The sequence below is a fragment of the Mytilus trossulus genome, chromosome 14, assembly GCF_036588685.1.
Source record: "Mytilus trossulus isolate FHL-02 chromosome 14, PNRI_Mtr1.1.1.hap1, whole genome shotgun sequence".
In the NCBI taxonomy this organism is placed as follows: domain Eukaryota; kingdom Metazoa; phylum Mollusca; class Bivalvia; order Mytilida; family Mytilidae; genus Mytilus; species Mytilus trossulus.
In genome coordinates, this window is record NC_086386.1 from 41491129 (window position 1) to 41514641 (window position 23513).

The following is a 23513-nucleotide window of genomic DNA, read 5'->3' on the forward strand; positions in this document are numbered from 1 at the left end:
TATTAGTGTATGATTTCAAATGCTAACATCCATTTGATACAATTAGTAAAAAAAATAATCTTGGTCTTGCTGTCATCCCAAGACTCCCATATGAGCCAAAGTTGCTAGTCGGTGTCTCATATGGAAAGAAGGATGATACCAGATCAAGAGCCCATATGAAAAAAAAGTATAGTTTAATCAATTTAACACTTTTTCCGACATTAATAACAACAAGAACAAAATTAATACAATATTAGGACATATAGGACATATACATCATAAACAATAGACATACAAAGTGAGACATCTATATCGCATAAGCAAAAATGTTCATATATATAAAAGCAAGCATAAACAAGTAGAGCACAAGATACTAAGCACATGCAAAGCAGACTAAATAAATAAAGCTAAACTAGTTCTTAAAGTTGCATGGAAAATATTTAAAAAAAATATAATATAAAGCTCTACAGGAGCCACATCTGCATGGGTTGCCAGTCCAGTTGTTGATCATACTTTTAAACTGGCTCAGGTTCGACTGCGTACTAATTGCGTCAGCCAGCTCATTCCAGAGTGTAGCTCCAGCATACCTTATAGAATGAAGTTTAAATTGTGTTGCTCTCACCTGTTGTACTTCAACCGTTTGTTGCTTTCTAAAAGAGTAAGGTACATTTTAATAATAAATAATATCATAGAAATAAACTGGCGACTCTTTGTGTAATATCTTAAAAACGTATATTTTCTCCATTCGTAGACGTCTTATTTTTAAAGAAAGTAAACCAGATTTTATCAAAATAGTTTCATAGTCACTATAAACATCTTCATAGATGAACCTCAATGCACGGTTTTATATCTTGTTTCCATTCTTTAAGTGTAAAAATCCTCACAAAAATGCCAAACCACAGGACAATTGTTAAAATTAGACATAATATATGAATGATAAATACTTAACCTTCCCAATTTAGATAGATGTTTCCCAATTCTTTTTATTTAACTGCCGTGATGCTATTTACAAATTTCAGAAATATGTGTTTTACATTTGAGTTGATATACTACTGCAACATCAAACCATTTAATTCCCATTAAAATCCTGTTAAAATCCCGAAAACCCATTAAAAGTCCTGTCAAAGTTTGTAATGACATTTTTAATGGGTTCTGAGAACTAGACACTATAAAGAGCCTGTGTCGCTCATCTTGGCCTTTGTGCATATTAAACAAAGGACACATGACACAATTGTGTTTTGGTGTTGGTGATTTGTTTGTAGATCTTACTTCACAGGACATTCTTGCTGCTCACAGATGGATGCAGTCCAAACCTGTACAGCAAGTCAACTTGATAACCAGTCATTTGGACTTGTCAAAGTTAACATGTGACCGGATTTATGACGGCTATGACCAGTCCTAGAACCAAAATATAGTTAACTTGAAAAGCGGACTTGGTCCTAGGACTGGTTTTATGTCTGCCAAAAAGATAACTTGGAAACAGGTCCGCTATTGATATAAGTAAACTTCGAACTAATCCTGTCATAAGTTAACAGAAGTTAACTTCGAAACCAGTCCTGACACAATGTTAACATAAGTTATCTTTTGCTTTGACAAATCCGATCGAGACAAGACATGTTCCCAAGTTAACTTTTTACTGGTCTGCTCAACAAGTTAACTTGTAACCAGGACCGCTCTACATCGATGTTTTAAAATTATTTTTAATATCTTTGTTTCGTAGTATAAACATCGAAAATAAAGTCAAATTTATACTTCCGTAATATAAACAGGATTAAATACAAATATTTTTAAATAAAGTACGCATAAAACGTTGTTTGTTATCTGTGATCTGCCAATTTATAAATCAAAAAAGAAAACGATCTCGGTTACAATGATTACGGGCACTGAATATAATTTCCAATACCTATAACATATTCAACCATATTTGCACTTTATTATGTATATCTATGAAAGAACGTATATAAGATGTTAGTGATACGTCCTTGATCTATTCTATGTAGTCAGTGTCAGCTGGAGAGAATTTATTATACAAAATGAGAGCATCATTAAAACATATAAGAAGTTTTGATACCTCATACTGACTTGTACAACACAATTATTTGACGGCATTGACCAAAACTGACCATATGTGCACTTTAATTTGTAAATCTATATACCCGCATAGAAAATCAGCCATATTTTCTGTGTCAGGATTTAATGTATAAAACAATGGACAGCAATATTGCAATACAATAACAACAACGTTTTGTTCGCAAACATTTAGGGTGCCAGAGTGTCCTCCTTTCATTCAAAATATTGATACGTATCAAAATGACTGTAGTTTTGATACCTCATGCTGACTTGTACAACAAAATTATTTGACCGCGTTGACCAAAACTGACCATATGTGCACTTTACTTTGTAAATCTATATACCATAGTAAATCAGCCATGTTTTATTTGTGTCAGGATTCAATTTACAATACAATGGACAGCAGTATTGCAATACAATAACAACAAATGTTGTTCCCATAATTAAGGTTGCCAGAACATCTAACAAAATTTCAGTTACTGTAGTTATGATACCTCATGCTGATTTGTGCACCAAAATTATTTGACCGCATTGACCTAAACTGACCATATGTCACTTTAATTTGTAAATCTTTGTACCGTGTAAGCTCGCATAGTAAATCAGCCATATTTGTTGTGTCAGGATTCAATGTACAATACAATGGACAGCAATATTACAATACAATAACAACAAATTTTTGGTCCAATAAATTAGGGTGCCAGAATGTCCTCCTTTTACATGTTTTATTCAAAATATTGATGCGTAACAAAATTTCAGTAGTTTTAATACTTCATACTGACTTAATTGTACAACAAAATAATTTGACGGCATTGACCAAAACTGACCATATGTGCACTTTAATTTATAAACTTATATACCCGCATAGTAAATCAGCTTTTTTTTATGTCAGGATTCAATGTACAATAAAATGGACAGAAATATTGCAATACAATTTCAACAAATGTTTGTTCCCATAAATTTAGGGTGCCAGAATGTCCTCTTTTTATTCTAAATATTGATACGTAACCAAATTTCAGTCACTGTAGTTTGTATACCTCATGCTGACTTGTACAACAATGTCCGTATCACAATTATATATATTCACAATATTGCATGTAACTTTTACGACTTATACAGGTAAATATTATAGAAAGTCATATAAAACACACTTGTAACAGTAGGTGTTTTTCCCTTTAGACCGGTCGTTTAGGTGTGTTTGATTATTCAAAAGAAGAACGTTTGATATCAATTGAGCCGTTTCTATTATTTTTTGTGTATAAATATTATATTAACAATAGTTGTGATTTATTTAATTATTTTTGATGCCTTCTTGCTTATTAGAAAAATACAAATTATTGTAATGTGCTATATAAATATAATGTATATTCGTGGATATTATGGAGAAGACGGAACTAAGTTGAAAAACTTGTGTCTAATCCATTTGTTTTGAACAATAAAATATGTTTAAACTAACAATTTTTTTTTTACCGCATTGACCAAAACTGACCAAGTGTGCACTTTAAATTGTAAATCTCTATACCAGCATAGTAAATCAGCCGTATTATTTATGTCAGGATTCAATGTACAATACAATAGACAGCAGTATTACAATATAATATCAACAAATCATTGTTCGCATAAATTTAGGGTGCCAGAATGTCCTCCTTTTATTCTAAATGTTGATACGTTACAAAAGTTCAGTTACTGTAGTTTTGATACCTCATGCTGACCTGTGCAACAAAATGTTTTGACTGCATTGACCAAAACTGACCATATGTGGACAAAGTCCTGAAAGTATAGATAAACCAACTTGCTGATACAAGAAAAGAATATAAACCGCTGTAACTGTATGTTTTTTTAAAATAACTTTGATCTCAAAACACCACTACAGTAAATAATAACTGTGGATTCGTTATTATTCGTTGTATACCAATTTACGGGAAATTCGTGGGTACAATTGAACCACGAAATTAAATGATAAATTTTCCTAAGGCTTTTATGCAGACTATGGTAATCACGAAGTATAGTATCTATGAACATGTTAGTTACCTTCATCCTCGAAATTTAGTAACTACGAAATTAAACAAATCTACGGTTTTAATCATTGAAAGAAAACATCGTTATAGTATTAGCGGAAATTCGAATTGACGCAAATGCATACATCCAGCCCATCAACTGAACATCAATGTTTACTTGCTAGTAATTATAATATTAGTTTCAAACACAACTTTCTACAACCATAATATGTGTTTTTTTTTTAATATGACATAACGAAATTCACATGAAAATGATATAAAAGTTTTACTTTATTTAAAATTCAAATGAAAATAAAAAAACCAGAAGTACACACAATCATAATTAACGATTCGAAATAAAAAGTACAGAAACGAATGCCAGCACAGCAAATATGAATGCAAACATTGAAAATATGTCCATCTTGCTGACATGTTTCTTTCTTGGATCATCTTGACGTGGGTTCAAAACCTAAAATGAAATAAAATGGTATTCATAACTTTGTTTTAACATTATGTACATTTACATCGTTTTTAATAATGTCTCGCACATGCCCTTATTGCATATGAAGAATGCATGAAAAAGAAAAATTTGAAAAAAGTCGTGATTCAGACTACATAATGTATTACATATAATCCAAAATTAACATTTTCCGCGAACGAACAATTAATTGGCACCTTTTTTTCCCCGAAATTTTATAATATGTTTTTTAGTCTTCTTTAATACTTTCAACAACTTTCAAAACAGAAATGATGTGAACTATATTAAGCATGTTCTACCAAGATTTAAAAACCTCAAAGTTGTATGGGGATTTACCTTCAACAACAACAAAAGTTTGTATATATAATAACTGATCTAAACTTGTATGTCAAAGGCAACTTTAATGAATAGCCAAACCCATTTAAAGAGGACGTTTTATGAGTGTCAGCCTTAATGTCTTTAAGATCAAACACTTTAGGTACATGCATATTAGAATGGACCATATACAGCTGGACAATTCTAATCATACGGCATCTTTTTATAATTTGAATCCATCAAAAATATCACATGAAAATGTTTTCGCAACTACAAGGGTAGCATGCATGTCTAGCAATCTAACTTCAGCAGAAAACATAACATTACTTTACCTGTTTCATGAGATGCAATACTGGTACATCCAGCGACGGAATAGTCGTAGTTAAATGCACCCTTCTTTTATCGATAGCATCACAGTAATTTATGATATGAGCAAACCGATTATCAGGTAATGCCAGGTGATCGCAAAATTCTTTCATTTTGTCTTTAACCCGTGGTTCGTCTGGTGAGTATTTGTCCCTAAATGTCATTACTCCGTACACAGGTATATCTTTTTTGAAAGTAGAAAAATAAAAAGAAATTCAGTTTCAAGCATTTGAGTTCCTTTCATCGTTTTGGACATTGCATAGGGTTTTACTTTATATGGGACATACTTCGCAAGTGTGACCACAAGGAGCGAACTAAAATCTTCCTTTAATTTGTATTTTAAGCGTTATGGTCGATTTTACATTTTTTTTCTTAACTCACATGGAATAGAGATTTTCTTCTCCTGACTGGAAAATATATAAAAGGGTCTATATCAACTACTTTAGATTATTTTGCATATATTCTGGTTTGTGCTATATATCTGTTTGTGTTTATTAAAAGATCTGTTCAGAATTGCACCAAAGTACACATTTGGGGCTGTTATATTGTTTAACCTTCCCAATAAATAAGACTTAAAGATATTTTTAATAGTAGCATTGTATGAAAGCAATGAATGAGGTTGTTAAATTGATATATGCCTTTTTGTGCCTCTATGTTAAATATTTGTTTGTTTGTATTGTTAATAAGGTACTTGTGATACTTGTACATCCTTTCATTATTGTTTATGATATTCTCGTATTCTTGTCTCATTTTTCCTAATGTGCTTTGTCTATATGACTTTTTATGTTGCTTTATTACATATATGACTGGCTCTGTACTTATACATCTCGTTATTGTGTTATTGTACTATGTTAAATTTGTGTATTCTTGTCTTTAATTTTTACTAATTTGTCTGGTCTATATGCTATTTTGTGCTTCATTGCTATATATTTGTTTGTTTCTTTAAGTGATTGGGATTATAACACAATGTTGAATGCTGTATTTTTTACATTTTTACCTATCATGTCTATTTGTTTTGTTCACGAATCTTTGTCAATATAATGAAATTTTGATGAGACTGTCATTCAAGTGCGAGGTTAAGCTAGTTTTAAATTTAAACCAGGTTCAATCAACTATTTTTTCTACATAGGAAAATGCCTGTACCAAGTCAGGAATATGACAGTTGTTATCCATTCGTTTGATGTGTTTAAGCTTTTGATTTTGCCATTTGAGGGACTTTCCGTTTTCAATTTTCCTCTGAATTCAGTATTTTTGTGATTTTACTTATTGCTGAAAATGTCCGTTTACAAGTTTTTGAATTATGGAGTAATGAAAGTTTCCAGCGGAAATTGGCCCTTTATGAATTTGCCAATTATCTCTATAGTTCGTTTGATCATGAATTTCATCGGTTTGTTGATATATATACATCATTGGCTTTCAAATAATTAACGGTGAGAATCCGTGGTGAAGGTATATCTAGAAAAACGCTATTAACAAATTCAATATCAAAGTATATTTCAACTTTACATCACTGGGTCGATACCACTGCTAGTACTTTTGTAGTCTATAAGTCCTCAAAGGTATCATCTGCTCAGTTGTCAGTTCTTTGTACTGACATAAATAATGATAAATTCTTCAATTGTCCGTTTATAAGTTTATAAAGTACCAAAGAATATCGGCCTCTACCCCCAAGGCAAATATGTCCTTTATGTTAGATGGATATTTGGTATGAGGTTTAGGTTCTCTTTTGATTACATAACCCTTGTTTCTGTACTTGGTTTTCAAATAATTAGCTTTTACCATTTCCAATAAAGGTAAATTCAGAAGAGCTCTTCGGAAGCAAAAATCGTTTTGAAATGAGAAAAAAAATATCGTTCATTTAATCTTAATGTATTTTTTAACCTTACCAATTCTCATGGTTTTAGGCTCTGTAGTTTTGTTATTTTTATTGGGTTTTTTTCAATGAATTTTATTTGATATCAGGAATTTTGTTTAAATGTGAATATTGCTTTCAACAACGTTTTTCTGTTTTTTGATTTTAATGTTTACTTTGCTTTTAATAACTGTTCCGGCAAAGAACAAATGTCAAAATACAAATTGAATACAAATTGAGATTTATACTTTCCTGGACTGGAAAGATTTTTTATCTTGTTTGTTGTTGCCGTTATTTGATTCCATTACTGGCCATTTTAAATTAAAAAAAAGGAGATGTGGTATGATTGCCAATGAGAAAAATCTCCACAAGAGACAACATGACACCTACATTAACAACTATAGATCACCGTACGGCCTTCATCAATGAGCAAAGCCCATACCGCGCGCATAGTCAGCTATAAAAGGCCCCGAAACTTTAAAAAAAAATATGTAATAAACAAAATAAAAAAATATAATCACATTTCTATCCGATTGTTGTCACCATATATAATTTACACTATCACCATGTAATAAATCACGTACATAAGAATGGCAATTAGTTTTGCCATCATTGGCATATTCTAGTTACGATTTATAAACATCATTATTTATACAATTATTTGTCTTTTGTTCTATACAAAATTCCACCGGCATTAAATAATTCTAAATTTTCTTGTTACAAACATAAGAAAAATTACCCTATTATCCATATAAAAACAGTGATACACAGTTTTGCCGACCTAAAAAAATGCACAATAATTTACCTTGATTAAAACTCCATAGTTCCCGAGCATAACTTAGATAAAGGCAACAGCAGTATACTGCTGTTCAAAAGTCATAATTCGATATATTAGGTAAAACAAATCCGGGTTACAAAATAGAGGGAAACACATCAACTATAAGAGGAAAACATCGAGACATCAGAAACATTGAAGTGCAGCAAAAAACAAACGACAACGCAACATACATAGAAACGAACCACTAGTATAAGATAACAACTGCCATATTCCCGAATTGGCAAAGCTAGGACATTTTAAGAAACAAAAGGTAGGTTGAACCTGGTTTTGTGGCTAGCCAAAACTCTCGCTTTATGGTAATGTTAAGTTCACCGCTAAAATGACAACATAACAGGACAGAAATATAGTACAAATAAATGCAAAAACACGCAGGACAGAGAAATACATAAATAAATAATATAATAGTACATTTCGACATGTAAATCACAGAATAACAACGAATACCTAAAATGATTTAAGACAGTACACACAAACAGCATAATAGAATTAAGAACTGTTCGTCACACGAAGGTAGCAACGCAAGAATAAAATGACGGCACATGTAAACTTCTAAAAAATAGATATAAATCGAGCTTAGGTTTGTTATTATGTTGTTGTATGTATTTTATAACAATATAGAATATTAATATAGAATTGTGTTAGCATTTGCAAAAGTTAAAGTTGTTCCTTTTTCGACAAGTACAAATCTTTTTACTGAATTTAAACGGCGAGGGAGCACTCGAGAACCCTGTTGAAGCCAACGGTCTGGGTCTGTAAACCTTTCCATTCAAATATGCCCGTCACCAAACCGAATCTTATTTATGGTGAAATGAACAGTTAACGTGAAAAAAAAATACTAGAACTGTCATCTGAAACTGTATGTATGTACAGGCCTGCAGTATTACCATGAAACAATTATTGACAAGAATGTAAACCACACTGATTCTTTACACACTCTTTGTCTGCTATTGGATTTCAAATGTAAAATCACATGCACACTACATATAAGTAAATAAACGGATACGTGCAAAAATCTTTTAAAAACAAAAGACGCGTTTTTGATTATGTATCTAATAGTATTTCATAGTTACCCCCGTATTTTTTCTTCGCATCCCATACAGCTTTGCAGAAGCTCTTTGGTAAATTAACATCTGGATTTGACGTACAGACTACAATTATCCGATCAACTGGACGATGACACACTAACTTTCGAATGAACTTCATAATTCTGAAGCTTACTGCACTTTTCAATTCTTCATTTTCCCTTATTCTACCAGCAAATACCGATTCTAGAAGATCCGCAGTCTTTGCGGAGTCTTCGTCCTCAAACCCAGTCATGTCCAAAAAGGTCGGCATTAAATAATCGTCTTTTGGTTTGTAGTAAACGTCTTTTGTGAAGCTATAAACATGATAAAGAAACAAGTCATTTACACTAAAATAATGTATATAATAGCAAAATGTCTATCATATGCAGTAATAGTCCAGCGGATATAAGAATAATTGATCACTTTATGGTAAAAGCATAAAACTTGGTACAATGAAAGATTAAGGGGTATAAACAAAATTGAGATATGGAGCCACGGAAAAAATCCAAAATGACCGCCAAATTAAAGATGGCTGACATAAGGTACAGGGATTACAATATCAAACATTTGATGTAGTCTCCAATATACAAGAGTTCAGTAGATACCACAAATTTAAGGAAATACATGTAAGACATGTCAATAAATATTGTTTTCATTTTCATAAAAGAAACAATTAATCAAAACGGCGTCTTAATTCAAAATGGTGCTGTAAAAAATGTCAAAGTTTGAAGGTATTTTTAAATATTCACTATAAATAATAAATAGAAAAATAACAGATTTGTGAAACTGATCATAAGATAGAGACACAGGTCTACAGTGTATCATTTATACCAGGACACAAAGATCATGTTTTCAAAATGGCGGCAAAAATATTGGTGTAATAATGTGATATAAATTAAGACACAAATAACTCAATGGATACAATGAATAATAAGACATTTATGTGGATACCAATACCAACGAATATAGTATATGTATGAAAGAGATGACATAAACTATGTAATAAAATTTGCCGATACCATACAATAGGGCGTCTCTGACAAGGTCTAAATTTTCAGTTTTAGTTAATATTTACATGACTTTGAAAATGTATCACTGAAATATATGTGTTAAATCTTACAAAGATACAAGACAAGTATTTGTTTTGATTAGAACAAAAATAAAAATGATGCATCAAAAATAGTTATTTGGCATAACAACTTTATAGAACACAATCAAAGTATTGATAATGAAATAAGATTCAAATGTATGAAAACAAGTAAATCTGTTTCCCTCTCACAGTCCGATGAGCGGTTACATTATGCTTTGCATTTTAATGCTGCTTTCAAGCATTTGCATGACCCTCGAAATAATTTCGTACAGCTACAGTGGATTTGTTTTAAACATTATATCGCAGCTTTTGCAATCACTGACCAGAATGGCACCAATGATCATAAAGTTTTGCCAACCAGATGAATCTGGTGATGGATTTACGACTAAAAATAACCCCAAACACCACTAACTTGGTAAGCTACACGTTTATCGTGTCATAGTAGTGCATCTCGTGTCGGAGGAATATTTTCAATTGTTCTTGTCTTCTGTGTGAATGATTTTTTTTCTATATTCAGTCACTTTATTAAATGACCTAGACCGACCACACAGAAGCACAACATACCCTTCTTTAAATTACAAAATCGCAATAATAAATGCACGCAATAATTTCTGAATTTACAGTATTTTCATGATTTTTTCCAACCTATTCACTCTTGGTGTGATTCAAAGCAATGAACTAAGTCATAATTTTCGCGAGAGCTTCTAGATATACAAAGAAGGTAGTCTCGCATATACAGACCTTACAAAATATTAATAATGTAAATTCAAATCGCAGGGTAACGTACCATAGTTTAAAATGTATAGATTCTTTAGATCTTTCCAAACACCACCTTTTAAATTCGTAGATCACTTTACCATTACTCAAAGAATGTATGTACCGGCCATAAGTGTTTTACAATAAACGATAAAGTGTGCATGCTGTAACTTGATGTGCTCTACATTATTTTGTAATTTGAGAATCCCCCAAAAATGAATCTACTGTAATGGATGATGTAACGTGGGCTTATACTAAAACACTAGTCCATCCACTAATAGTATCTCAAGGCCAGTTCCATTGTGTTAATTATGATACTTTAAAAAGTGGTTGGTCAAAAACCGCAAGGGAAGTTTGACACCAATTTAGCTTTCTTATTGCTCTTCGAAAATAGATTTCTAGTACTGCCTTAGCACATGAATTATCCACTGATGTTTGAAACCATTCTGGTTCCCCTTTGAAATGAACACAAATCAATCGATAGCCTTTTCCACTGGTATATCTTTATGAAAGTGTTTCAATACTAATACAAAACAATGATGAGTCTCAATCTACCTGTGAAACCTTGGATTTAGCAATGAGATTCGTGACAGTAGACAAATACGGTTTGTTGTCTTAATAGGCTACATATTGTTGTACAAAATTAAATAGCAAGTATAAAGTATAAATAATGATATATAATGTGCAGTTAATGTCTTTTAAAAATAATTATTGTTGTTATGATTTTGACAGTAACTGTTTCTATTTGACAAAAGTTTGTGGAAAATCTCGTAAACGGAAAAGGAAAACTTATAAAGGAACTCAACATGTTCGACTCAATACAACACTACTTTATAAAATATGTGCGCATTTGTTGGAGTTATAATCGTAGAGTCACGTATGTGCTTCCAACATATTTGGAAAACTCAGTGATATAATCTCCTACTGTAAGTTACATTTGCACGTATTTATCGGTATTTAGTTTCTAATAGCGTTAGTAAACCAGATTGTTTTTAGTTATGTGCATGCTTTCTGTGTCATTTGTGTCTCTTATGATGAGATCTCGTTGGCAATCATACCACACCTTCTTTTTATATTTAGCAATTAGCACGACAGCATTATCAATAATATTTAGGAACATTAATGAATTGAATATATTTTTTTTCGATTCTCAATTCTACATTTCAGAGAGGTAAAATATTTACCAAAATTTGCAAAATAGCGAATTTACTGTACCTTGATCATAACCATAATTTTACCATCATTATTTATACAAATAAAATAATGGCTCTTTTGTTTTTGATATAGACTTTATCAGCAGAAATATCAAGCGTGCTCATAAGGCCAGGCTGATATTCGAGCTGACAAATTTCGTTTCACAAAATAAAATGTCACTATTCCGTTTATCCGCAGTTTGTCAAAATCATAAATTGTATTATTTTTGGTTTAGAAAATTAAGTAATTCGAAAAAGTAAGTACAACTTCTTTTACCTGTACAAAACGTTGGAATAGTTGTTCGGTTATATACATGAAGTCGAGGGCATTTCATTGATAAATGGACGTGACTGCACTGATACATGACGTCAATGCCTGATACTTTTAAGTATCAAGTCCTGTCCATAATCATAAAATATAAAGCAGTTAGACAAAATTAAAGGGAAATTATGATGATCAATTTATAAAAATATAGATGCTATGCAAGAACAAACTAAATATCTCAATTTTAGCTGACATTTTACATCATTACGAAAGGGAACTAGAAATATTTGGGTTTCATTTGTTGAAGATCAACAACAACTTAAAGCATGCCATCTAATTAATAAGCATACTTCTTTTTTACCCTGCGAAAACAGCGATATAACAAATTTTAATAATTCGGCTGACACAGAGTAGTCTTGTACATTGATCAATTTAATTCCATTGACTACCTGTTACTTTCTTAGGTTTGAAAACGTATGGAAGCGTAACATTTTTAGTTTTTAAGTGACAAACTATTAAATATAGAAAAAAAGGAAACATTATGTGTAATGATCAGATGTGTCTGGCGTGAATAAAACAAAAGTAACTGATCCCATTTACACTTAGCTTTAAATTACTTTAGTGTCCAAATATTGATAAACATTAGTTTCTTAAAGTTAGATGCAATGCATAAACCAAATAGAAGGAACAATATAATATAAAATTGTTTCCAATACGTTAAAATGAAACCAATGTAATATCAAGCAGTCCATTTTTTTCTGGATGGTTTCATTTTTCAAACTAGAAAACATTGAAATGTTTATTGAAAATTGTTTAACACGTTACCGTTTGGTTATGTGTCCTAATAAATTTTTTATTTATTAATTTAAATTTCAAAATTTTTAACAACATAAAAATATGAATATGCAAACCTTTTGAATCGTGTTGTAAACTGTCTATCAAGCCTGCCAAAAGATCCAAATTGAACTATATCTTCCCAACACTTTGTACTAAAGCTAGCAAATATAGTGTTTAATAAAGATGATTTCCCTCCGCCGGGTAGTCCAATGATAGCAATATTCAATGGTTTCTTCTTAGAATCGTCAGTTCCGACAATTTCCTGACATTCCTTAATCAGATTTATTTTTTCTTCATACTTGGGATCATCTTTTTGTTTTGTATGTGGATTGATATTTTGCGCATGAGTGTAATGCTTTTCTACAAAAGAATTCTCCAACACTTCACGCTCCATCTGGAAGTAGAAATATATGTATAGAAGTAAATGACGTAATGAAGAGACATCAAAAAGAGATAGACTAATATTTTCCTCTTTTTTGACGAAATATCAGAACGAAAAAATAACATTTATGTGAATGTATGCAGGAGTGTGTATTGGGTATTCCAACTACATGTAAAGAAAAGTAAAGAACGCAACGCGCGGGTTTTTGTTTTTGTTTTTTTCTTTTTTGTTAAAGATGGCTGTTTTATGGCGAAGAATAACCAATCGAGGTAAGTAAAAGTATCACAATTTTTATTCCGATTTTTTTACACTCAATAATGTTTCGCACTTGCAGAACCGAGTTATTATATATTTCCAGTAGGCAGAATCAGACCTTTTTAGTACTCCGTTATCTTAAACTCAAGTTTTCCGTGCTAACAATTTCAAAACTTCATAATATGCTTGTTTCAGTATATTGCGATTTTTCCCCCGTATGATTTACATAGAAATGAATACCTATCACAAATGTTATCCAAATGCCAGCTTCTTAGTAAAAAAAATATCAGTTTTAAAGTTTTTCATCGAATATGGTAAGGTGTCGCTCGGGTGTCCGATTTTGCGTCTCAAGAGGCGAGGCATTTGTTAAATCAAAATGGATTTGCCGATACTTCGGTCTTGATCTAAAAGTTTGTAATTCAAACACACTTACTCCATTTTTTTGTTGGTATGGTGGCCCATTACAAACTTAAGGTTTATCATAACAAATGGACAAATACGGTCGTATTTTCACCTCCAAAAATACTATAATATTAGACTTACCTGTGTCGTTTGGAAAGTTCTAACGCCAGGCATCCACTAGATATACAAAAGTTAATGCATTTTGTGTTTCAGAAAGATTAAATATTATTTTGGATTTCGATGCGCCGTGTTTTTTCTGTTCCTGTAGAAGGTGTAAAAATAAACTAAGTTGGGTAAATCTTTAAGATGCTCCCTCTCAGGTAACAATTGCATTGCGTTGATTGGCATAGACAATAGAAGGACAATAGATATCAACACAACTGTAGGCGAGTTAAAGGTAGTAACTGACTGGACAGGTGTTTGTTTAATTTAAACAGCAGGAACGAAAAATGCCCATCAAAATAAAATAAAATAAGATTTTATCTTTCAGAAATACTAAATGTTAGAAATATAAACAACGTATTTTGTTTTGTACCTGAAAATGATTTACTTTCCTTTAAAGTCACTACAATGATCATGAAGAAGTCACAGCTTTGTCTTAATACACCACAATATGGAGCAAATCACAGAGCATACCTCCGTATAAGATAACCCTGGGACCACCAACACCTAAGAGAAAATCCTGGATAATCATAGGTATGTTCCTTGTTCCTTTGGAATTTCAACCAAAGATGAAGAACTGGAACTTCCATCACTGTATTGGATACCTAAACTACATAAGTGTCCTTACAAACAACGGTATATTGCTGGGTCTTCCAAGTGCTCCACGAAACCTCTTTCTATATTATAAACATCCATTTTAATACCAATCGAAGACGGGCTTCAAAGTTATTGTGAAACTGCCTATTCTAGAGGTGGCGTGATTCAGATGTAAAACTTAAAAATTCCAAAAATTCCAAAGATCTTTTAGAGTACATACAATCTAACTCTCTTTTATCTTGTAACAGTATAAACACATTTGACTTATCTACTCTTTACACAAGTATTCCACATTCCAAACTAACAGACAAATTGAAAGAGTTGGTATTGCTTTGCTTCATTAAAAAGAATGGCCAACATAGATACAAGTAGCTTGTCTTAGGAAGGAATAAATCCTACTTTGTAAAGGATCACTCTGATTCAAACAAAAAATTCTCTGAAACTAATATTATCGCGATGCTTGATTTTTTGATTGACAACATATTTGTTACGTTCGGAGGGCGTGTTTTTTCAACAAACTGTCGGTATTCCAATAGGAACAAATGGTGCCCCTCTACTTGCCGACTTATTTCTTTATTATTATGAGGCTGACTTCATGCAAGAACTTCTTAGAAAGAAAGATAAAAAGTTAGCATTATCCTTTATCTACTTTCCGCTTTATATATGATGTTCTTTCACTAAATAATTCAAAAGAGATGATTTCAGCTTTCCAATTGTCAACTTTCCATTTTTAAGAAGCAACATTCCAGCAGCACCTGCATACGGGGTATATATCTCCCAATTGATACGATATTCTTGTGCTTGCATTTCCTATCATGATTTTCTTGATAGAGGGTTGCTGTCACAAGGAAGCTATAAAACCAAGAGTTTCAAATGGTGAAGTTGAAATCATCCCTTCGTAAATTTTACGGACGCGTTCACGAGTTGGTTGACCGTTATGGAATAACGTTTCACAAATGATATCGGATATGTTCCTTACGTCGTAACTACAATCCGCTTCCCTTTCATGTATGTGACCTACCGAATCAGAGACTATTTAACGAATTTGATATCACATAAGCAACACGACGGGTGCCACATTTGGAGCAGGATCTGCTTACCTTTCCGGAGCACCTGAGATCACCCCTAGTTTTTGGTGGGGTTCGTGTTGTTTATTTCTTTGGTTTTCTATGTTGTGTCATGTGTAATATTGTTTTCTGTTAGTCTTTTTCGTTTTTAGCCATGGCGTTGTCAGTTTGTTTTAAATTTATGAGTTTGACTGTTCCTTTGGTATCTTTCGTCCCTCTTCTATACACTTCATCAAATTGCTTCGCCATTTGCTACTGTATTAATCTATCTAATTTTTTTTATATTCCTCACACATTGAGACTCAAAATCTAACATCCTGAGTGACGTATTACATTTAGATAAAAAAAAATAACATTAAAACAAATAAAACATTGACATAGAAGCTGGCATATTTTGTTAAAATCTGTGATAGGTATTCATGTCTATATAACTCATACGCCTAAAGTAGTTTTTCATCCTGAAACTTGCTTTGAAATCTCAAAATCATTATCATGGAAAACTGGGGAGAGGGGTTCGATAAAACAGCGCATTTGAAACGATTGCATCTGCTTGCTGGAAATAAACTATGGTTCAGTTCCTTCCGTGTCACACATTTTAAAGTGCATACAATTCTCATCAATGAAATTTTGTTACTTTTATTCACATTATCGCCTTTTCCTCGCTTCAAAACCGCTACTCGGTTACAAACATACAATGTAGCCAACATCCCGGATATTTACTTAGGAAAAGCATAAATATAAATAGTGTGAAGGCTTTAACATGTCTGCGACTGCTGAAACTCCCCTCTTACCATTAACATAAGTCTTACACCACAACATTTTACTATTCGAAAAACCAGATATGGTTGTCATCTCACTTTGAAACGTTGACCTCAACTTTACCATTTTGCATTATTGCTTCAATTTCTTTCTTCCGTAATAACATGAATGGTACCAATTGTATTGCACTATATGCGCATTTCATCAATTCATGTTTCTTCAATGATTCTCAAGGCTAAGATATTTGAATGTCTAAAAGCCTTAAGAGATGATAAAACCAAGAAGGACCAAAAAATAAAAGAGTTAAGCATGTGGTAGATACAATCCTGGGTTTAAAATGATCTCAAAATATCATTATAACACAATATTGGTATTTTCATGACTAGTAAATAATCGTCAAAAGTGAGAGAAAAAGTAGTCACATTGCTTAAGAACACAATTAGTGACCATGTTTTAAATCTTTTAGTAAAGATTTTTAATTTCGTTTTATTTTGTGAAACATTTTGGTCTTGAAATGCAAGTGAAACTGTCCCCTTCAGACCTAAGTGTATTTCCTTAAAGTTTCGTCAATGTATTCACTGTATGATTTTTATACTTCAAAAAGCAACGAATCGTTATAACAGTAAATGCACGCACAATTAATTAGCAAAAACAAATAACTTTAAAAAAAAGAAACAAAAATGTTTGAAAAAAAAGATCACCTGTTTACTTTGTTCTCCGTTTATTTGTTGTGACAGTCATAGTCCGCTTCACAAAAATAAAGATATAGAATGAAACTAATACAATCGTTAAATAATTAATTAAATTTAGACAGTACAGTATGTTGTGAAAATAAAGCAACCATGCAGACTGCACATATGGATCGTTCCCCCTAAAGTAGTTAAGTACATTTACATTGCAACATTTGTAGTGTTCAATTAACACACAAATACAGGTTAAGAATCAAATATATTTTTTAACTTTAAATACTTCCCTGTTTAATAAATCAATGGTGTGTATTAAGGTTGATAGATAAGGTTATCTACGTCTCCTTGGAGCTTTTAAATATTTTGACAAATCAATATCAAACGTACGAATAACTTGACGAAAATGTGTTAAAAGTCTTGTTACCATGTTAACCAGAAACAATGATCGCTTACATGATTAATTAATTTAGGTAAGGAAACATGTATACAACTCTTTGTTAGTAAGGCTCCGTATGATTTTCCAAAAGTTTTAGGTAATTGTTCTTAGACTTCTTAACCATAAAACTTACCGTTCGCATAACTTTCACTATATAGTTAAGGTATTCGTTTTTAAACTGAAATTACACGTTTAACTGCATCATTTGGAACTCCTCTGGTTGTATCTATATATAATAAAGAAAAGGTAAATATTGCACGCATGGCGTAATGTGTCTATGTCAGCAAAAAGTTATTGATTAAAGTACGTCCATGGAAGTAATATTTAAATATTACTTCCATATGGTACGTCATAGTTGTTGACACAACAACACTAGACAGTTAAAATGTAATGTATACTTTTAAATCGATTATCTCAAATCGTACTGTCCTATTAGAGCTTTCATACAAATTGACGAAAGGTACGTATGCTTGACGAATCATACGTAAGACACGTTTTAGGGATCCTTTATTTTGACATATTGCATGCAACGACACTTATTAAATTGGATTTTTTTAAGACATATATAGGATTTCACGACGTGCAATAGGTTAGAATATGATTATTGATACCACCAGGTCGGAGGAGATAACTACAAAATATTCTAAATATAGAGTAGTCAGACGAAAAAACTGCCAATAGAAGACTAAAAACGCCCCCCCCCCCCCACTCTTCTATATTACAATGTTACACTGTTTAACCAAAGAAAATAATCTAAGAAAATGTCAAAGCAAATACATTGTATTCTTCGCTAAATATAACAGAAACACAAATACTTCCTTGATTCAAAAATTGAAACGCTCAAAATAATAAAATGAAAATGAAGAAAAAAAGATGACTTTCATACTATGCCGTATGCTGGTGCTTGTTTCATAACTTTTGATTCATCGCCTCTCCCCTGGTAATATCATCCCCCCTTAATGTGTATATATGGTACACCGGAGCAATGGAACGGTTATTTGGGCGTATAACTGCGTTGTGCCTATTGTCCTGAACATTCATGAAATATTAGCCACTGGACGATAAGTGACAACTTCGCGCCCATCTCCCGAACATGTGTACTTTTAAATCGTCATTATAAAATCCACACTATAATATATGATGCAAAGTTGTAGATTTATTTTCTTGATATACAAAGTATTTTTTCTAGATTTATTCAAAATTACTTTTTTAAAACATTGTAGCATCATTTTTTAGCCAATCTCGATATTCCACTTTGACAATTTGCTGAAAGTGTACTGTAACAAATAAAAATAAATGTGAATCTTGTCGTTAAATTTAGACTAACGTACTTCAATAATGTCATTGAAATATTAATCGTGAAACTCGTGCTTAAATAATTCCCGCGGAAATGTGAGTACTCGTGGTTTACGTCAGTAACGTATCGGACGTAAGTGTATTTAACACTATTTTTCTCTGTTTGATTAAATTAAAATCGTGTATTCTTTGCGATATTATTTTATTTTAAAACAAACTTGATTTAGAAAAGAATGCTGTTTTACTGGATATAACAGACTCTTTTAACTGTTATTGTAGAAATGAAATACGTGCTCCATTTACGTTCGTTCGTACCTGTCGTCAATTTGTAAGAAAGCTCTATTAGAGGTAACCGGTGAGATCATGAACCGACGAATAATGACGAACGAACGTATTGGGAGCAGTGATTTTCATATTGGGTAAGGGAGCTACCATTTGATTTTTATGGGGGGGGGGGGGGGGGGGGGGGGGGGGGGGGGGCTAGGATGAAATTTGAAAAAATAGGCAGGACAGGAGTTTTGAGTAAAAAAAAAAGGCAGGATGAGACACTTGCAAAAAAAAAAAGTCAGGACGACAATTTAGGTAAAAAAAGTCAGGATAAACTATAAAAAAAGGCAGGACCGAACAGGGTGAAAAATAAAAAGGCAGGACAGAGATTACAGCTTAAAAAAAAAGGCAGGACAAAATTTTTCATCCTAGCCCCCCCATAAAAATCAAATGGTAGCTCCCTAAAGCTCATTATATTCGAATAATCGACTTAAGTACCCCTTGACACCTCACAAAGTGAAAACAATGATAAAATACGAGCTTTCGAGTATAAGGATGGATATAAAACTATGTATTTTTAACTTATATACCGGAAGTGCCTTAAGTTTAATGAAAAACGAAACAGTACGTACAAATGAATACCTGTGGTTTTAAAGTCACGTAAAATGATAGCATGATTTAATCATGGGGACAATCTTTTAATTACCACGGTGCATGGGTTTGATAGAATGAAAAAACAAAGATATTGAATATACATTAATTCAAAAATAAACATTTAAACTAGTAGAGACCGACCGTTTAACTTTTTTTCTTTAAAGTTTCTTTATGCTGCGCGACAAGTTATTTTTTATGTTAAATGGTCTGTCCGGGACAAATTAAAAACAAATCATTTATCGCAGATATAGCGGGTATCGATCATCTATCTTTAAGCAGGGTATAATGAGTCAACTATTTGATTCTGAGGGCGACGGCATGGCAGATTTGGTCAGTTAGATTATTTATTTTATAAAATAAAATCAACTGCTATACGAAAGATTATTTATTACACATGTATTATTTTATTGTATAATAGAATTTGAAGGCCAGGTTTTTTAGCAGGAAGCCAGCATATTCATTGCTATTTTTCTTCTAGCCATAAAATTTATTTTTTTAAATCTGCAAGCTCCGATCCTAGATTCAAAGGTTCGTCCCCTTATCCTCATTTAATATGAGGCATTGCTGTTTTTATTTCAGATATTTGGTGCGATAAAAAGAAAGGTACACCGTAAAAAAACTGGAATTTAATACGCTGGAATTATAAAACTATATTAGTATATCTTATTGGGTTAGTCATTGTTTATTCTGTGAAAGAAAACGTAGTATATATGACGTTTTCTGTAAAGTATTTGGTATTCTTTTTTTCTTCTTTTTTCCTTAAAAACAAAGAGTTTAAGGAATCTCCCCTCCCCCTTTTTGTTGTTTTTATTTAGCTCATTCTTAACAATGATCCGGATAAATTAAAAAAATCAGTCAATTCTTTCTTAAGCTTTGCATGTATACACCAAAGGAGGGGTCAATTCCCATTTACAAGTATATTTATTGACGTCCCGCTCAGAATTTGTCATTTTTCAACTTGTTAAATACATGACTATTATTTCCGAAAGAAATATGGCCCTTGTTCATGTAAAATGGTAGGTACGGGACAAATGATTTTTAATTATTATTTGTTGTAAATTTCTTGCAGGGACTGTCAAAAAAATCATTTGAACACCCCCCCCCCCCCCCTTCTCATTTTTTACGTCCTCTTCCTAAATATTATTTTGATATCCCAGTTATAGCGGGTATCGATCATCTATCTTTGAAAATGGTATAAGGAGGCAACCATTTGATTCTAAAGGGGCCGGCCTGGCATATTTGGTCATTCAGATTATTTATTTTAGAAAACAAATCAATTCCCTACTCTAGGTGCTGGCCCGAATTATTATTTTATCAAAATCAAAATCAAAATATGTTTTTTCTGAAAATTTAAGCCACCCTTCAACCCCCATCAGTAAATGCTGCGTGACTTTGACGACGACATACAAAATAAAAGAATAAAACAGGCAGTACGCTTATCAATCAATAAAAATGCACTTATAATAAAGGCGAGATATTTATGAACACATGCATGATACATCCTAACTTGAAGTTAATGATCCCGCTTCGTGTCATACGGCAAATTAGGTGATACGTTCGTGATTCGTACGTGATTCGTGATCTCACCGGTTACCTCTAATATGTAATTACGAAATATGGCTACTGTGCGTCTGTACCTAATCAGAGACATATTTAATCTGATCACATCCATGATACATGCATATGATATCCTGCAAATTTGATACTTTTAAGTTTTTTGTAGTTATTATTTTACCGGTTATTATTTTGCATGAAACAATGCATGTAGCACTGCTGACAAGTGAACTAAATTAATCCTCGCGTGCTTAATATTTTAAAAATCTAAAATACAATTAAAAGAAATAATGACTTTGTTAAAGGGAGACAAAAAAAATCGTTGCATCGTGTCAGAATAGTCTGAATTTGAACATACATGTAGTACCAAAAATTGTCACTCCTGTTATCATCGTTCGGTCACAAAAGGTTAAAATAGAAACAGTAATGACTGTATAATAGAAAATGCTTTAATGTCCTTTTGATATGTCAAGTAACCACAACATAAAAACAACATCTCAGCCCAGGGGTTGAAGTCATAAAACTTTGCTCAGTGCTCTGATGCTCAGTGCTCTGAGCACAAAAATCATGCTCGAAACATGAAATCAAGCATTTTGATTGGTTGATTTTGGAGTATGTGTACAAAAAACTGACTCGAAAATTTTATGACCTAGTACCAGGCCTCTCGGTAATTAAACTTTTAAGCATGATTTTTGTACTCGAAAATCAACCAATCAAATGGCTGGATTTCATGTTTCGAGCATGATTTTTGTGCTCAGTGCTCAGGGCACAATAACCATGCTCGAAACATGAAATCCAGCAATTTGATTGGTTGATTTTCGAGTCTGAGTACAAAAATCATGCTCGAAAGTTTTATGACCGTGAGACCAAGTATCATTCAGAGACTCCCAAAATAAGCTAAATACACCTGCTATTAGTATGTGAGGGGTCTTTTGGCGGCCAGTTGCAATACTAAACTGTCGTCCCTATACAAAATACTTTCATGTTCAAGTGGCAGTCCGAATTGTCCGCTATTTATCCAAACCAATCTTTATTACAGGCCCTAACTTTTGTATTGATTGTTTAGTTGTTTCGTCAGCAACTTGCATGAAATATTTGCAACTTGCGTCACCTTACTGTCACTACTCTAATACTGCACATGGTCAGGTAACACATCAGCTCATCGTTGCATTACCCAAGCGTTCAGGTTATTGTAATACGTTTTATTTTTCATGAAAATCAAATATAAATTTTACCATACACCCCAAGTCCACACGCCCACACGCCCACATAAGATGAATGTTCGGTGCCTTAGGTATGAAAATAACCTGCCAAGTTGGTAAACATATCTCTGGTATTTAATCAGGCTATACAGCACCTGGCACGGTCGGTTCGGTGCCCGATGGCGTTAAGGGAGCATTTGTATATTTGCATGGGTGACGATGGAAATTTGGAAAGGACGCCCGCCATTTTCGTAAGATTTTTTTTGTAATATGTTGACTATTTGGGTGTTGTCAACTGCCTTTACAACGGCTGCTTTCTGGACCAGGTTGGTCAGCTTGGCAGTCGATGATGAAGTATTGCTCGATGAGTCTTGGACATTAATATTAACGATGACAGGAAGCATTATCAGGACCAAAGTCGTAAGTAGACAGTGAAATGACGGTCCATTATCTAAGTAACTCCTAGGATACGTACCCTCGGACGTCAGTTGGCATGTACATTCTCCCCCATCCATAATGGGTTTCAAGTATATGCTAACCCGGGTATTTACGAACAAAAATCAAAGAGCTGAATAGCTCTGAGGGGAAAGACAGCCATTGTTTCTATTTCATTTTATTTTTATTTTTTTGGGATGAGGGTTTCTTTTGATAGTCTTCATATAAAGAATAAAAAAAGAACAGCTAGAACATGTAGAAA

At 32.6% G+C, this 23513-nt stretch overlaps 1 protein-coding gene across 1 annotated transcript; it reads right to left on the reverse strand.

Moving 5' to 3' along the window:
- Nucleotides 1–4321: 4321 nt before the first annotated feature.
- On the reverse strand, nucleotides 4322–18145 carry LOC134696025 (uncharacterized). Its single transcript, XM_063557572.1, has 5 exons — nucleotides 17977–18145; nucleotides 13172–13491; nucleotides 8963–9270; nucleotides 5169–5386; nucleotides 4322–4512 (listed from the first exon to the last, which is right to left on the reverse strand). The coding sequence occupies exons 1-5, from the start codon at nucleotides 17983–17985 to the stop codon at nucleotides 4387–4389; spliced, it is 981 nt and encodes a 326-aa protein (XP_063413642.1). The 5' UTR covers nucleotides 17986–18145; the 3' UTR covers nucleotides 4322–4386.
- Nucleotides 18146–23513: the final 5368 nt, after the last annotated feature.

Bases quoted from the DNA above. Each gene is read 5' to 3' on its own strand.
- LOC134696025 (XM_063557572.1), bottom strand. The intron at 9,271-13,171 runs GTTTGCATATTC...TCATGTTTATAG, and splicing joins TTTACAACACGATTCAAAAG to CTTCACAAAAGACGTTTACT. The intron at 5,387-8,962 runs GTAACTATGAAA...CTTTCAAAAAAG, and splicing joins TGCGAAGAAAAAATACGGGG to ATATACCTGTGTACGGAGTA.